This window comes from Ambystoma mexicanum, chromosome 5p, assembly GCF_040938575.1.
Source record: "Ambystoma mexicanum isolate Mex_15411 chromosome 5p, UKY_AmexF1_1, whole genome shotgun sequence".
Classification (NCBI taxonomy): Eukaryota; Metazoa; Chordata; class Amphibia; order Caudata; family Ambystomatidae; genus Ambystoma; species Ambystoma mexicanum.
In genome coordinates this window covers 47,603,866-47,620,980 of record NC_090930.1, presented here as the reverse complement: position 1 = coordinate 47,620,980, position 17,115 = coordinate 47,603,866, and the positions used below count along the sequence as shown (strand labels likewise).

At 43.7% G+C, this 17,115-nt stretch overlaps 1 protein-coding gene and 1 long non-coding RNA gene across 2 annotated transcripts in view; one reads left to right on the top strand and one right to left on the bottom strand.

The window, feature by feature from the left end:
• Positions 1-8,014, bottom strand: part of LOC138480708 (zinc finger MYM-type protein 1-like) — a 135,769-nt gene extending 127,755 nt beyond the window's left edge. The window contains exon 1 of the mRNA XM_069612410.1: positions 7,913-8,014. Within this exon, the coding sequence (XP_069468511.1) occupies positions 7,913-7,938 (26 nt within the window). The 5' untranslated portion in view covers positions 7,939-8,014. The remainder of the gene's footprint in view (positions 1-7,912) is intronic.
• A 229-nt stretch (positions 8,015-8,243) lies between these two features.
• Positions 8,244-17,115, top strand: part of LOC138480707 (uncharacterized) — a 121,538-nt gene continuing 112,666 nt past the window's right edge. Inside the window, exon 1 of the long non-coding RNA XR_011274118.1 lies at positions 8,244-8,372. This is a non-coding gene — a long non-coding RNA (uncharacterized lncRNA). The remainder of the gene's footprint in view (positions 8,373-17,115) is intronic.

Below are 17,115 nucleotides of genomic sequence, written 5' to 3'. Positions count from 1 at the left end.
TACCATACAGGGCGAAAAAGTCACATAGCAGAAGTAAAGATGGTTGAAGAAAGGATCCAAGCCCGTTGAATTCCTTGGACTCGGGTTACAATGCCACACTGTGGAGAACACCAAAACACCCACCAGACCATCATGAACATTCCAGTCACACTCAGCGGCACTCTGCTTGGGAGTGGGGTTTTTAAAGACAGTCTCCTCCTTTCAGCAAAGAACACTATAGAAAGACTGGCAAGCAGGCCAACTTCAGGGCTGATCCACACACTGTGAACACTCCATCCACACTCTGCGGTGCTACGCTTGGGAGTGGAGTTTTTAAAGACAGTCTCCTTCTTTCAGCAGAGCACACTGTAGAAAGACTTGCAAGCAGGACAGTTTCAGGGTTGATCCACACACCATGAACACTCCATCCACACTCCACAGTGCTCCGCTTGGGAGTGGAGTTTTTAAAGACAGTCTCCTCCTTTCAGCAATAAACACTGTAGAAAGACTTGCAAGCAGGACAGTTTGAGGGTTGATGCACACACCGTGAACACTCCATCCACACTCTGCGGCGTTCCGCTTGGGAATGGAGTTTTTAAATACAGTCTCCTCCTTCCAGCAAAGAACACTGTAGAAAGACTGGCAAGCAGGACATTTTCAGGGTTGATCCACACGCCGTGAACACTCCAGCCGTAAAATAGGATAGTACAATAAAAAAATGAAGTGTCTGTTTTGAGTAAGAACCTATTGGAAGTCTTGAGTACATCAGCAAAATCAGATGTGAAGAAATGGTGTGCGCCTGCAGGTTTCGTCGAGTTTTTGTGAGACCTGGACAAGCAAAAAATAAAAAATTGACAACAATCCAATAGGCATATGCACAACTTTGATGAGGAGACATCCGGGTGAAAAAAATATCTTAGAAAGACGATTTGTGCCCTTAAACATCAAATGATCTCTTTACCGGACTTTCTCTAAAAGAATAGGAATTGTTTGTGACGGTCAATTAATGTTAGAGCAGTAAACACAGAAGAATCCAAACATTTCTGGTGTATGATCAATTGACAACAGTTCTCTCAGGGATATCTCCAGAGTACCGCGGTCCCAGAATCTGCTTGGTTTAAATATATTGGAAATGCACTTAAAGATCCCAATCCATTGAATATGGAGCCATTAAAAGAGTCCTCATGGACTTCACATCTTGACCGGGAGATCATTGAAGAATTAATAATTCAAGCATCTAGGCCGAGAGCACCTGGCCCTATTGGACTAACTAACCAGACCCTAGAAAAGGACACATTGGTATGGTCACAAACCCTGCTGCTAATGTTTAGGGGCTATTTGACAGCTATCAGTGATGGGCTATCATTATTCCCATCTACAAGAAGGGCGATCAGTCGAATCCTGCTAACTACCACCATATCGCCCTTCTGGATGTTGATAGTAAAGTTTTCTCTGGAATAATATTGAGGGAATTGCATGACTGGGCGAAAAAGAAAGGCATCCTCTAAAACCATCAGATTGGTTTCCGCAAGTGTTCATCCACAATACTGAATGGCTTGATAATGAACTTTGTAAACGATAAATCCTAGTCAAAGATTGGCCCTATTCTATATGGAGCTTGGATTGATCTGTCAAACGCCTTTGACACGGTCAACAGACGTAGATTGTGGCTTAAAGTGAAGTACTGGGGGGCTTCTAGAGCGTCTGTTGGCTATTATCCATTTGCATGAGAACACCTTTATGCAAGTAAGCCTAGACGAGGTTGGGCATTTAACATTGTGTATACCAACGGAGCAAGGAGTGAGCAAGGAGTGAGCAAGGAGTGAGCAAGGAGTGAGCAAGGAGTGAGCAAGGAGTGAGGCACGGATGCATCTTGGCTCCCCGCCCCTTTAACCTTTATATAGCAGATCTAGCCGGAACATTAACACCACATGCACTAGCTAGCCCCAAAATCAGTACTTGAGCGATCAACTGGATGGCCTATGCCGATAATATAGTCCTATTGGATTATACGCCCATATGCCTCCAACGTCTGTGGACTGCTTTTAACAACTATGCAGCTTCAAATGATCTGCAAACCAACCTGGCAAAGTCATACATCTTATCCTTTTGCAATCCTCTAAAAAGGATACCAAAACTTTGGTGGAAGTATTACCGGTCACAAAAGAAGTTTTATACCTTGGTTTCCGAGTAAGAGCTAGTCCATCATTAAGAATGCTTGAAATGGACATGGAAGATAAATCATTACAACTTTTGTTCTAGATGGAAAAAAAACATATTCACTCTGTAGGTTTCCCATGCTTCCATTTATAACATTCTATAAGGGAAAGGTCACCCCGACTATCCTCTATGCCATGAATATTGAGCCTTCAGCGCAAAGTGAATTGGATAAGAATATGGAAGAAGGCGTTGAACCTTCCGATGTCCCTTGCAATTGCTCACTTGAGATTTGAATTGGGCCTACTATCATTAGACTGGCGGGTAGTCTCACTTTATAGATTAATCCTGGTGCCTAGGAGGGACTCACTATATGTGGATATATTGGTTCACCTGGACCAGGGGAATAGTGGGACTCTGTCCACTCTGATGAATGATGCCCTTGAAATTCTAGCCAGCTGAGAACCCTCAAGTTAATTGAAAATACCACCAAAGTAAAAAAGGCCACAATGACAACGAACTGGATCTTGACCAAAGCCAAGATCAGAGTTTTGGAGTTTTTCAAGTAATTTCCGTTCAAAGACAAGTCAAAGGGTTGCATGCTGCCTTACTTGTGCCGATTTCCAAATGCCAGATGGAAATCTGAATTCCTGAGATTCCATCTTAATTTAATTTAATCAAATGAAATCCTGAGAATTCCTAATAAAGAACAGCCACAACAGGGAAATTGTAATCTTTGTGGGGGAACTTCAGACTCCGGATCTGAGACATTTACTGACAGTCTGTTAGACAACAAAGTCTTTGAGAATAAAGTACTTTTCACGTTTTGTAAGCAAAACTGATTGGTTGGACACAGAACCTTTGGTGGCGACTGTCCGCTGGTCACAAAACCTTCCCATCTCTGGAAATATTAAGGTTATTAAATGAATTGGTATTGATTAAATTATGACTTGTGTAGAGAAACCCTTCAACGCTCACACCAGAAAAAAAAAATACAACTCACAAGGTAAAGAATCTCACCAAATCTCTTGCACTGAGAACAAAGTTTATTCCTGTAAAAAGGCAATAGCAAAGAACTCTGTTGCCATGGAACGCTCTGACGAAACCAAAATGGGAAACAGTTTATAATGGAAAAAAGCATCAGAACGGATGTTCATCACATAGGGTAAAATCTGCATAGCTGGTTGGTGTGACCCTATACATAGACGGCCTGTTCCATATGGGGTTCCAGGCCATTGGTCCCAGCTGATCCTGCCCGTCTTCTTCCACTTGGGTTTCTTACGAGCACGTCATCGGGTACAGGGTTTCTTAATTGGTGGTATAAAGCAGAATAAATCATACTCTCCCCTATCTATGGCCTAATGTGCACCTGGTATTGCAGACAAGGGCACAGAGGATACTTTCGAGGTCACACTATCTTACAATCCACAGCTCGATCCCAGATGTGTCAGCACCGTTCCAGGTCTCCCCCTCCCCCAAGCACCCCCCCCTCTTGGGCTTTACATTTGTTGTTCTCCCTCCCTGGCACATCGCAGTACAAATCATAGGGGCCTAGGATACTCTGATGTGATCTTTATAACAAATGGACGTTCTAACAGTTTTATGGTTGGGATATTGGGCTGGCTAGTGCTCTGGAATGTTAGGGTCTTGGGACAGGGACATCTGGTCACTACAACTTAGGATTTGGGCTGAAATAGGTCAGAGGCGTGTGCCCTCCTTCGTCTGGGATAACTGCTCGCAGGGAGCTCTCGGCCACCTCATGGCCTTGCAGGGCACATTCCTTCTAGGTTACACGTGCTAAGAGTATGAGACAATAAGAGGTTTATGGATCCCTGTGGATTTGGCCTTCCCCACTACTGCCCAGGCTGCAACCCATATCTCTAGGCTTTGTGCCTTGGCCTACTGTGCTGGCTGCAGCGCAGCGACAGGCCTCGATTTCAAGATGGCTGCCATTTTCTAAGATGGCATTCCATGTCTAGTACAATCTATACCTAATCACATTACAACCTACCTGTAATGCAACTTCTATTAGCACCTCTGCCCCCTATAACTTTCCCAAGCATCTACAACACAGTCTTAGGCTTCTGCGGCATTCAGAACCTCTTGGTGTACCTCGTGGAGCCCTGGGATGATTGCCCCAGCTTCCCAACATCCCCCCTTTCATTAATCCCACATTAACAAACTGCCACGTAAACCTTTCCCTCTCCCCCTCCTCTATTGTGTCCCTTTCCAACCTTGTAGCTTTCAAATATGGAGTTCCTTCCTTAGGTACCCATGCTTTGCACACATGCCGTGAGCTTTCTCCTGCCAGCGCGTACTGCTCCGGGGTGTATGTCATGTATGTACATCCCCTTCTCGGTAGACCCAGTGTTCTTTATAATTCCCAGGATCTGGTGTGGGAGTGGCAATGGTGCCTGGGGTCTGAAGGAGGAGTTCTAATACAACCATGCAGGGTATGTCAGGATCATCTGGTGCCCCATGTACCTCAATTGAAACCATCATCATTGCACTGCTAGGAATACCTTTAGCACAGCATCGAAGCCCCATCTGGCAGGTGCAGAAAATCACCAACATGAACACGATCACTGGTACCAGCCGCTTCGTGATCGCCCCCATCCACAATGGTACCCAAGAGTTAAATTTGTCAAACCAGTCACTTCTTTGGATGCCAGCTTCTGTTTGCATGTGGGTGCCAAGGGTGTGCAGGGCCTCTGTTATGTTGGTGAGGGATCCATTGTCGGCATCATTTGGAGGCTGTATGCACGTCACGACCCTTGACCCAAAACCCCACTGGCATGCCCACATGCCAGGTAGGGTCAGGACTCGGGGTTCCATTGGGGCCTCAGGAGCCTTGCGCTACCTTCCAGGACTCTCTTGGAGTCAGTCCTGGTGCCTTTGGCAGCAGACTCATGTTCAAAATGGGAAACAATCTTGAAGGGACTGCTTTTCTTTGGGGCCTGCAGCCAACATGGAGGCACCCACACAGTCTAGTTCCTAGAACCAGACTGTGCGGTACATTATTTTGGGGTGTGGAAGCTGGGGACTACTTTACCTGGACTACTTTTCAGATGGCTATTTAAACCACCCCCAAGTTACCGAACACACTTTGTGTTATTCTGCAGCCAGCAGCGTGACACTCACCGTGTCCAGTGTCCTGATACCGGCGATCCTTGAAACAACGGACCTGCAGAAGAGACAAAGAACATCATTATTAGACTCTACTTACCTGCGAATTCCATCCCGCCTCTGCTCGACATTCGTCCATGCTTCTGATGCTTGCGGTCATCCATCTAGCCATCAGCATCTTCGGGACACCGCGAACGCTCCGGAACAAAGCAACCTGGAGGGAGAGAGAGAAAGACAACGTTAAAACAAGTTACTTGCGGCGCAAGCCTCAGTCCTCACAAGAACCTCACCTGGTTGAGCATCTCTAGGCCAGTATCGTTCCGGAACACCTCACACACCAGAAAAGACCATCGCAACCTGAAAAGGAAGAAAGAGTACATGTTAGCAAGTAAAAGACAAAACAGGGCCACACTCAGCGCATTACCTACCAAATCGTAGTACGCTCTTGCGTCCTCCATTCCGGCAGGAGCTCGATCCAAGCTGCGCACTCGCCGAACCTCCGCTCACCTAAGGGGGTAAAGAAAAGACATTAACCACAAGAAAGGAAGGCAAGGACATATAAAGACTGCTACAATAAGACCTACCTTTAAAGACACTTGAATGGGCTCGCACCAGTGAAGTAACTCGGTCGCTCAGGCCCGCAGAAGACTACGCACCCTTGCAAAGAAGGCAGGACGGAGAGCACGCCAGACATCACAACAAGGTGAGGAGAGGGCCATCGGGTCGAACCCAGGGCAGATGAGAGGAGACTGTACCTGATCTTAAATCCAGTCCTCCTGTGCTTTTAGGCCCGACTTCCATCGAAGGCACCACCCGGGATCGGGAAGGGGTCCAGGGCGAATCCAGCAACCAGGGCTGAGTGGCGCCCCGTGGATACCAGGTGAACGTAACAGCCCAGCAGGTATCACCAATTTTTCTGCAGACCCCGCCTTCCATTGCCGTAAGTAAATCCAGTACATAGCGGTTCTGCAATGTCATCAGCCCAATTGCTTGCATCTCCATCTTGATAGCATTGAGGCCTTGTTCTGTGTCATAGGCCAGCTGTATCACTTCCTAGCAGATTATCTGGAGCCATTTGGCATAGCAGCTGCTTGCACTCCTGGTAGTAACAATGTTGCGATAAAAGTTTCTTCTTTGCTGTATGGTCTGTATTGGTCTGGAATTTCTTTGTGCAATTGCGATGAATTTCGGGACAGATAGTTGGATCTTCGCCATCTCTGCAATTCATCTTTCTTCTCCTTTCCTGGCAGGATACGGAATATAGGCCGCTGTGGAGGATCTGTGGTAGGGACATCCAACACTGGTGCTGATATTGGGGCTAACAAGCCACCTGGTCCCACTATCGTGCTCTTCAAGGACCAGAAGGAGAGCCGAGTGTAACGAGGCCAGCGAGCAGGTGACCCTCCATTGTGACTGGTGGTGCAGAAACACCTGCCGGCCAAACACACCCAATAATTGTCCATCACTGCCGCTGTCCCTTTTTTGAGGTCTGGGATGTACAATGTCTTGTTGCACTTGCTGTTGGACCAGACGAAGACGCTCCCCTCATTGTAAAAACACAGTTCAGATGCTCCTTACTTTTGTACTTTTATTGTTTTTTCCATTGACTCGATACATGTGAGTTTCACCACATGCTCATTCCGGCATTTTCCACGTACAGCATTCACCTTTTGGATCACTTCTTCTCCAAATCCGATGAGGCCTCCTGCCATGTAACTCATTGTAGTCTCTTGCCATCTGTTTGCTACGAATTGCACACTCTTCAGCTTTAAGTACAGTCTTTGTAAGCACTGTGTGCTTCTGGGGTTGCAGGAACACTGCAGCTCGTCCGAGTCCATCATCACGAGTTGTAAACGCCGTGCCTGGAAAGTGCTTTGTAGCCTGCATAATGCTAGATGGCCTAAACATTGAGCCTTCAAGAGCAGAATGGCGTTAATACCTTGAGGGCCCCCGAGGCATATGGTATCAAGGAACAAATGTAACAACGCCCATCTGCATACCAACTATTACTCAATTCTGGATGGTGCAAATCTTCTATGATATCTACTCATAAAATTACGTGCTTCTTAGTTGTCTTTTGAAACGTTTTGATGCAATAATGTGTGAAGCATTGAACCATGCAGTAATATTAGAAAACATATTAGGAAAAAATTGTAACATACCAATTCAGTAAACCTGCCCATTTGCTCTTGGCTACCATTTGTGTGAACAAAAGATGCATTGCTTTTCTCGGTTTCTCCATATGATGTAGAAATAATAGTCGCATTAGCATATGAGGATAAATTGGCAATATAAGTAACAAGTAATATTCCACTCTCCCCCCCTTTTATATGACCGCCCCATATAAAACTACATTCTAAATAAATTCCCAGTATGAACATGAACACGGCAAACAATCCAGCAACACAATGCATGACACAAATATACATTGAAGAAAATGTAACCACCACAGTGTGGCCATGTGACTGTATATCTTGTTCCCTTGCAAAGAAATGTGTGCAAGGCTTCATTTTGTATTATTCCCCAGAGAAACAGGAGAAAGGGAGAGAGAGCAAAATGTGGAAAAAGTGCAAAGTTTGCTTAGCAACTTTGGTAATTTGTAAACAGACGAAATGAAAATACTTGGATCAAGAACAATCTATAGTTGCACCTTAAGGTCTGCACAGGGAAGTGCATGCAAGTACGCTGTTTGCTCGCTGTCACAGACTTTCATTTCTTCAGCTTTCACCTCCAGCCTTCATCCTGCCAGGACCCGCTCTGCCCCTTTGCGTGACACACACGGAAGCTGCCTGGCCTCATTAAGTCAGGTAAATACTGAAACTACTGACATTGGAACTGTCTGTGAGCAATAACGCTCATTGCTAAATTTACGCCCCTTTTCTATTTCTCCTAAATATTTTTTTTTTTACTTACTTTCAGCTTTAATTTCATTGGGCGCACGCGCACGCGCACACGGAAGTACATGCAAGTACGCTGCTTGCTGTTGGCTGCTCTGGATGTGGCTCTGGTGATTGGATAATTTTGTTTAATTATATTTTTAACCTGCTTTGACGAGTGTTTAGAGGAAATTTGAACTTGCACGGTGAGCCCATAAGTTTTAGTTTGCTCAGGTACATGTTTATTTTTACACATTCATTTTTAATTACGTAGAACTGTTTAACTCTCAACTATTTATTTTTTCGAGTTTGAATCTTGACACTGGGAGTTCCAACCCCACTATGGCTGCTGGACTCCGTAGCAAATGTAACGATTTAGGTAGCATGGCATCGACATCTTCGAACATTGATTCGTTTATCTGTCGTGGTCGAACATCTTCCACTGAACCCACTGCCCTTGAAGCATCGACCTCAGGTATCTCTGGGGAGGTCGGAGCTTGTGTACGCTTGCCACCACATCGGCTTATCATCCATGCACATGCTATTAGTGAAACGATTCCACTAACAGCTACCTTCAATGTTCCCCATTTGAGTAATGGGAATTTTCATATCTCTGCAGCCCAGCCTCTAGAGGCTGGATGCGGTAGTGGTTTGCAAGCTCCACTGTTAAAAACCCCGCTCAATGATCAGTATGACTTCACAATGGAAAATATGGTTGTCCTTGATGACCAGGTGTCTCGTGCTATGAGCACGTTAACTCCACTCGTCTATGGCCCCTTTAAGAAGTCTGCTATGGGACACTCTCAATTACGAGATGACCAACATTGCTCAAATGAGCACGACCCCTTACAAGAATCTAAGTATGAATTACCACCATCACACCTCTTATATTCTCCTGATCCAGCAGATGACGGCATTAGGCCCTCGCAAAATGACCTTTCGGGGAGCCCTAATGCAATTAGTGAGAAGGATTCACGCTCTCCATCTACTTTCCCTGTGATTATTAAGATATTGGATTTACTTGATAAGGGACATGATCTGACTCACTTAGAATGAACAGAGGTAAAAGGTACTTTACATCAGTTATGTTCACAAATGGACAAGATTGAAGGGTTTATTATTGCTGCTGAAACACTACGAGCTATTAACAGTCAGTCCATACATACTATCCCTGTCCAAGTTGAAAAGGTTACCCAATCAGGCGCGGAGGTGGGTTCTCTTTCCATCCACCCGACATGTACCCCTTCTGTCCTCTCGACATGTAATTGCACTGCCGAAATAAAGGAACTAAAAGCTTCAGTAGAGGCAATGCATGGTACATTCATTTCCCAATTAGCCAAGCTAGCTCTTCCACTTGATTGTCCGGATACTCCTTCTACTTTGGTGAAGGTACTCGATGAACAACAGCTGAAAGAACAAGAATGCTCCATCACTGAGGAGAACTATTCCTTTATGTCTCGACGTGCAAAAAAGTTGCATTTAAGAGCAACAAAAAGAAATGCGAAGAGGAGGAAGGATGCTATAGCCAGAAAATCTATGAACAATGTGGCTGTCAATTTGGAATCATTGATACCTGATGACGCTCAGATCTCCGAACCGGAAACGGAGATCGTAATATCTGATGAGGAAAGTATTGATTTACACCAACTTTCAAAGGAAAGTCAGGATGCTCTTATTCCGACCTTGGGTTCTAAACCAAAAATACAATTAAAAAAACAAAATAATGAGCCCCCCTCTAAACAATCCAGAGAGCATGCAATATCGATCAAGATCAAACCTATTTCTGCTATCATCGCTCCCAAAACGTATGTGGGCAATTCCGAGTCAAGAGCACCCGGACTGAACCCAAAGCAACGGAAGAGATCCTACCTCCAAATCGGAAATTTAACCTGAACACCTATTTCCCGATTGCAGGTAGATCCTGCACTACTAGGAAGGATGTCTCTCTGGAACTAATTACATCTAATAATGACATAAAACTCACTGATGACGTAGTGTTATCTAAGAGGAAATCATATAGTGATGCATGTACTGAGATAACACGCTGTCCAGGGACTACTTTGGGGAAAAAACAAGGAAATGAGACTAGCAACAGTCACTTTTCAAACACAATAAATGGTAAGGGCAAAGTATCACAATTAGATTTGGAATCCGATCAACGTAATTCCAAACTCTTAAGCATCATACATGGTAAGGATAAGACTCCCTCTCCGTCACCAAAAAAGAAACAAACCTTCGACAATAGGGGGATAAAAACTACCTTTGCCCCCAACCGCATCTCTATTCATGGTCCCGCCCTTAGCAGATGTGTCCCTGAGACTCACATCAAGCATCTGATGAAGTCTCCCCAGGACCTTCTTGAAACCTTGAAAAAAAGCTCTTGAGGAATGTTCACTGAGTGCCGAATCATTAACAAAGGTGCTCACTAATCTGCCAATGAAGATGAATAAGGAGGAAACTTTGCCGCTCCCTCCAACTGTACAAAAAAGCACTCAGAATCATCACTGTGAAATACTTGAAACTTTGAGAAAGACCTTATATGAGGGTTCTTGGAACCTTGAATCCCAAAGAACCGCGCTACTAACACCTGCAGTACAATTAGCACAGGTGGAGGCTATCGTTCCCCCACCGGCTAAAGAAGATAATCTAAGGAATCCACCTAAGGCTGACACCAAATTCTATATTGTCGGTCTCGAAGGTAATGCGATTTCGACTGCTGGGAAGCGCATAAATCGATCATTTATCTTGTCTCTTTTCTCACGCATTCCCCAATTGAGAATGGTTAGATCTGAGGACATCTTGAGAGTCTCTATAGCCCAGACTGACAACCATAGAGCTATATGTTATCTGAGCTCTGAAACCATCTTGAAGTTTCTTTGGTTTAATCGCGATGAGATTAGAAGTCAGGGATTAGATTTATCCACTTTTGAACTGGAATCCACAGCTAATGATTTTCTAGCTTACATTGATTCTACTGTTGCTCTGAAAACGGAGAGTGTTCAGTCCGTGCAAAATACATATGGTGGTCTTGACGGAGACTTGCATGCACTACTAACCCATGTAGCCGTTACCAAAGACATTCCATGGCTTGAACCAATGATAACTGCCATTCTGAGGTCAAAAATCGTACCTACTATTTCATAGCATCCTGGAAATACTTCTTTGAAGGTTCTCTCATGGAATACTTGTGGTTATGCAAATTTGATAAACTGGCACGCATCACTACTGTTGGAGAATCAACCTGCCATTATTATAGTACAAGAGTCAATGAAATTGATCTCATTTACGATACTAGGTTATACTACTTATTGCAGCCTCGCAAAGAAGTCGCTCTTAGGCCGCCCGAGTGGGGGGCTTGCAATTGATATCAACAACTCTGTTAACTTACAATCCAAGTGGGTCTGGGAATCAGGGAATCAGCAAGTCTCCTGGGTGTACCTGTGCAGATCAATCCATCAAGATATCCACCTATACTAATTATTTCTCTATGTTGGAACCCGGCTGCTATTTTGATTGATATAATGCTGGATGAACTTGATGGTTGTTTAGAAAACATTTCCAACAAATATCAATCTGTAGAAATTATCATCGGAGGTGATTTTAACTGTGATTGTAGGGATTTAAGTGAAGGTGGATCACCAAAACCTTCCCTTCTATCTTGTGGAAGGGGGACCAAATTCAGAGAGTTACTGAGAGACTGGGATATGGATATTGTTGTGAGTAACGATATGAAGCCGCAATTCACATTGTCCCGAGGTTCAAAATCATCGATGATAGACTTCATATTCGTTACCCACAACCTTTCCCCGCTTACATCAACTCTGAAATGTAGTCGCATTTTATCCAGCGACCATGCACGTATTTCCTGCAATCTTAAATTGGAATGCAATCTACTAGCCTTTGAGCCAGCTCTGGCTCTAGTGGAGCACGATCGCCTTCAAATTTCTATTAGATGGAATCAGGGATTGTGCCATCAATTTGTTAAGCATGTATCGCATAAAATATCTTCAATTGATCCGCCAAATAAAAGAACTGAATTCTCTTCGATCAACCACTATTCTGAAGTGATTGCCAATGCGCTTACCATCTTTAGCAAAAGGTTTACTAGGAGTGATCATTATCACCTGTTTGACCTTACCTGTAAACCTTTAAAAAGAGAGAAAAATAAGGCTCTCAGACAATAAAAAAATTCAGACCTAGGACCTTTCCAATTTCGTGCTATGAGGTTGAAAATCATGAAGGTATTTAAGCGGAACATCAGACATGCTCGTATTCTCAAGTACAACAGAGAGAATTGCGACCTTATCAGAGCTATATCGTCGCATGATACAAGAACAATTTGGCATACTATCAAAAATGACGATAAAAATATTTCTCTGGCAACGTCTTTCTGTATTTCTGATCAAGTATGGTGTGACTATGTAACTGCGAAGTTCCTTGTTCCAACGAGATTTGAGTCTGTCTCATCTATACAGCTGTGTTATAGCAGGATCGGCCGATTAGAATGGTCACTGGAAGATCTTAAATGGGCAATTTCAAGAATATCATATTCCAAAGCAGCAGGACCTGATGGCCTTCCGCCTTGCCTGTATAAAGCTGACCCCGAGTTTTGGGCGGGAATTCTAAAAATTAAATTTGACTCTATTATCAGTACTGGTCATATTCCCCCCTCTTGGACCTCAGCGAATATTGTTCCCATATTTGAAAAGGTGGATCCTTCTCATCCACATAATTACAGACCGATCTCTCTGATAGACACGGACGCGAAATTGTTCGCCATTCTGTTATTACATGATCTCGAAAAGTTCATTGAGGAAAAAAAACTTTGCTCAAAATATCAAACAGGTTTTAGGAAGGGCATGAGTACTTCTCTGAATGCCACCATCATGTCACATTTGATCGCTGGTACCAAAGCAACTAATTCACAACCTGTATACTTTGCCATGATTAATATGTCATCTGCTTTCGATAATGTCATACGAAATCTCTTGTGGGAATTAATGAAGAACATGGGAATTCCCTCAGTACTGCTTTACTGGTTTATCAAACTTCATACTAACACCACTTACAAAATAAAAATCTCCGTAGATGGACGAACTACTGACCCCATTGGTACATCCATTGGTCTTAAGCAAGGCTGCAATTTAGCGGCAACCTTTTTCAATTTATATATCTCTGACCTTGACAAGGATTGGGATCATAGTAATCTGTTCTCCGTTAAAATTGGCCTGTTACGGATCAAATGGATGGCGTTTGCAGATGATATCATCATTTTTGACCCAACTCCAGCCGGGTTACAAACCAAGCTTTTGCTTTTTGAAGCATTTGCAGTGGCTCATAATTTGACCCCAAATCTCACAAAAACGGCTGTTTTGAAATTTGGTAGAAAACAGAATAGTAAGAGATATAATTGGGAGATTATGAAAATGAAAATTCCTTGCATCTCTACCGCGATCTATTTGGGTTATGATCTCACTGCCAAAAATTCAATTAACGCATGGACTGAACTGATTAAGAACAAGTCTCGCCCTCTACTATCCCAGCTAAAAAGGATATACTTGAAGTACTGCAAATTTTCACTAACCCCTATGATTGATTTCTTAACGTTAAAAATAGAAAGTGTCATTCTGTATTCCATGGATATGTGCCTGTGTGACATGAGCACAATTCAAGATTCCATGCAAGGTTCATTGATAAAATCCGCAATACATCTTCCAATGTGTACACCTAACGCAGTAATACGCCATGAGTTTGGCCTGGTTGCATTATCTACTCGCTGGAAATGGCGACAGTTATCTTGTTATGTAAAAATTCATTTCCCGCCTAAGAACTCTTTGTACGAAGATTTGAAATGTATGTTGGATTCACCTACTTCAGCTTCCTTTAAAAAATATCACCTTAATATGCAGCAGCTTTTGCATTCTTTATGCATTACTATTGAAGATGTATATTTGCGACCAGGTTTTGCAAAAAGGAAGCTCTTTGAGCAGGATTGGCTGCGTACAATTGAAAGAATTGCAACATATAAAATGTACAAGGAGTATGGGGCCTTTCTTAAACCTCGTATCCCGAGATTTGATCATGTTGTCTTATTCCCATGCAACCATACTAGATAAGCGTATATATTGTACAGACTGAACCTACATCACACCAGAGAAAGAACTGCTACCTGGATCAACAAAGGGGAACTTAAATTAACCAAATGTCATTTCCCCTTTTGTAACGAACCAATTGAGACCATGAAATACCTAATTCTTGAATGCCCATACTTTAAATCAATGAGGACTAATCGTCTTGCGAAATTTGTAAACACTGATTTTGAGGATTGTTTGCAATTTCTTTGGGCACGTATGATGCAAGGTACGCATAAACCCCTGGTATTTGAATTGGTTAGCATGTGTAAATACATTGAAAAAGAGCTGCTAATTTTTTAAAGAACTAGAGGATTCAGAGTGCTAGATATGATATCTTCTATCTTAAATTGTGTAATAAGAAGATTTATATTGTGTCTTATTGCAAATGTAAATATTCCTTTCTTTTAAATTTTTGTAAAGGTTCTAAAATTTTGTATTTGAACTATAAACAAATAAAAAATAAAAAAATAAAAAGGCAGTTAATATGTGTAATTACTCAGTGTATGGTATGTTTCTGACATGGTTAGCTTTTACTCAGTCTGTGCAGGGGGTGCGGTATGAGGTGCTTTGTGGATGTCCGAAAGATGTAGCCAATACCGCAGCTCCCTAACTTTACCACCAGGGGAGTGGCATAGACAACGGTGAATGGACGGTTGGTACCTAGGCTCACTCCACCAATGGACGAAATTCTTTACGTAGATCAAATCTCCGGGGAACAGTTGAAGCAGTGGTGATGTCACTGAGGTAGATGCAGCTCTGATTTAATCTTTCGATCATGGTGGTGCTATCTGTTGAGGAATAAATTGTATTACTTTTGTTAAGGCAGACAGATAATCCCTGAATTCATCCCCCAGAACAGACGCAGCCTTGTGAGTATCTGAAGCTTTCCTGATGGGAGATAGGGCCGTGTGCATTTGCCACCCAGTTACCACCTCATGTAGTGATCAATGATGATCCTTACAGGGCTGCGTGCGCATTCTAAACAACACCAGGGGCAAAGAGTGCACCAATTATTTTTTAATGTGGTGCACCACTTTGACAGTTTGCTTTTTAACAGACCGTTGACCCTTTCTACAATCCTGTTGGCCTAGGGGTGGTACATTGTGCACATACAATTCCTGATGCACGGTAATGCTCTTATTTCCTTAAACAGCTCATTGAAAAAGTGAGTGCCGTTGTCGGATCTTAATACATCACACACTCCCCTGACCAAATACTTTGGGGCACATGTAGCATCCGGATGTGTACAAGGACCTGCCTCCACCCATCGGGAGAAGGGACACACAATCACTATCATGTAGTGATATCCATTACATAAACAAACTATCATATCATATCATATCTCTCCCCCATGTCCGCTTAATCAATATGCAGTTCGCGGAATGGCCCAGTTGGGCGGGGCAATGTACCTCAAAGAGTTATCAAGGAGTGACCTTTACTGTAAGATTGGCAAGTAGTGCATTTAATTACCATTATAGTAGGTAGCTCCTGCAGATTGGGGATGAACCAGCCCTCCTGTAAAATCTGCAGCAATATGATGTTGTGACACATGTGATGGATGGTGCAGCTGGTCGAAAGTGGCATGCGGCATGACCACTTTGCCTGTTATTTACTGCCGCCACAACATATCTATCGGGATTGGTTACGTCCTCTTTTCACCCATAGGTCCTTCTCTTCCTGTGGGGTTCATTCCTGTAGTTTGATAATTTGTGCAAGTACTAACAAGTTATAGGAGTCAAGTAATTGCGCTCGTCCTTGTGCTATCACTGGATACTCAAAGACATCAGGCACAGGGAGATATGCTGACTGTTTGGCAGCCGTGTCCGCGGCTGCTTCACCGAGTTAGACCTCGTCGGTGTCATTGGTATGGGCTGTGCATTTTACCAACGCCGTCATGAAAGGTTGGGAAAGCACATCCATTAGCTTATCTAGCAATGCAGCATACTGTACTGGGGACTCACCAGCCCTCGTAGATCCTCTTCACTTCCATCGTGCTAGCCCTGCGTGAACCTCATTGGTGACATAGGTGGAGTAGGAATAAATCATCACAATGTACCCCTGGGACGGTAGGAGTGCTTCAATAAGCGCTATAAGCTCTGCTGCTTGGGCCAAATAATGCATGGGCAATCTTTTTTGCACAATCACTTCGTAATCTCCGGTCACTAAGTGCAATACCACGGCACCAGTGTGTATCAGGCCAGTCCCCTGGTCAATAGTTGCTGACCCATCAACAAAAAGGATTCCCTCCAACCCCCTTGAGCGGGCTGTCCTTTGCTTGGGAATGTCTTCCTCCTCCCCCTCCAATGTCACACAGTCATTCCTTGCAAGGTCTTCGTCACACATTTCTGTGAGGGACATGGCAGGGTCTACAGTTTTGCATTGCAGTATGTGTATACTGAACAAGATGACCTCATATGCGGATGCCCGCTGCATGGTCAGAGTTGATTTTGATTGCTCAAGGTTGGCAAATACAGCATGCTCCACGTACTGTGTTACAGAACACCCCATGACTATTGTGGAGCTTTTTTCAATTGCAAATGCTGCAGCAGCAAGTGTCTATTTGCAAGGGAACTGGCCCTGCATCACTGAGTCTAGCAAACCACTGTAATAGGCCAATGGCTTGTGGCCCATAGAGCATTTCTGTGTAAGTACCATGGTCATCATTTGGCCATTCGAATGAGAAAACAGGTAGAATTCTAGAGTGTACTCGGGGGTCGCTAGCACTGGTGCAGTGCAGATAACTTCCTTCACGTCATTGACACCTGTAAGCATTTTCTCTGTCGACACAATCTTTTTATCTGTCTTTTGCGCCTCTTTAAGGTGTTGCAGCAGGGGCCTGGTGC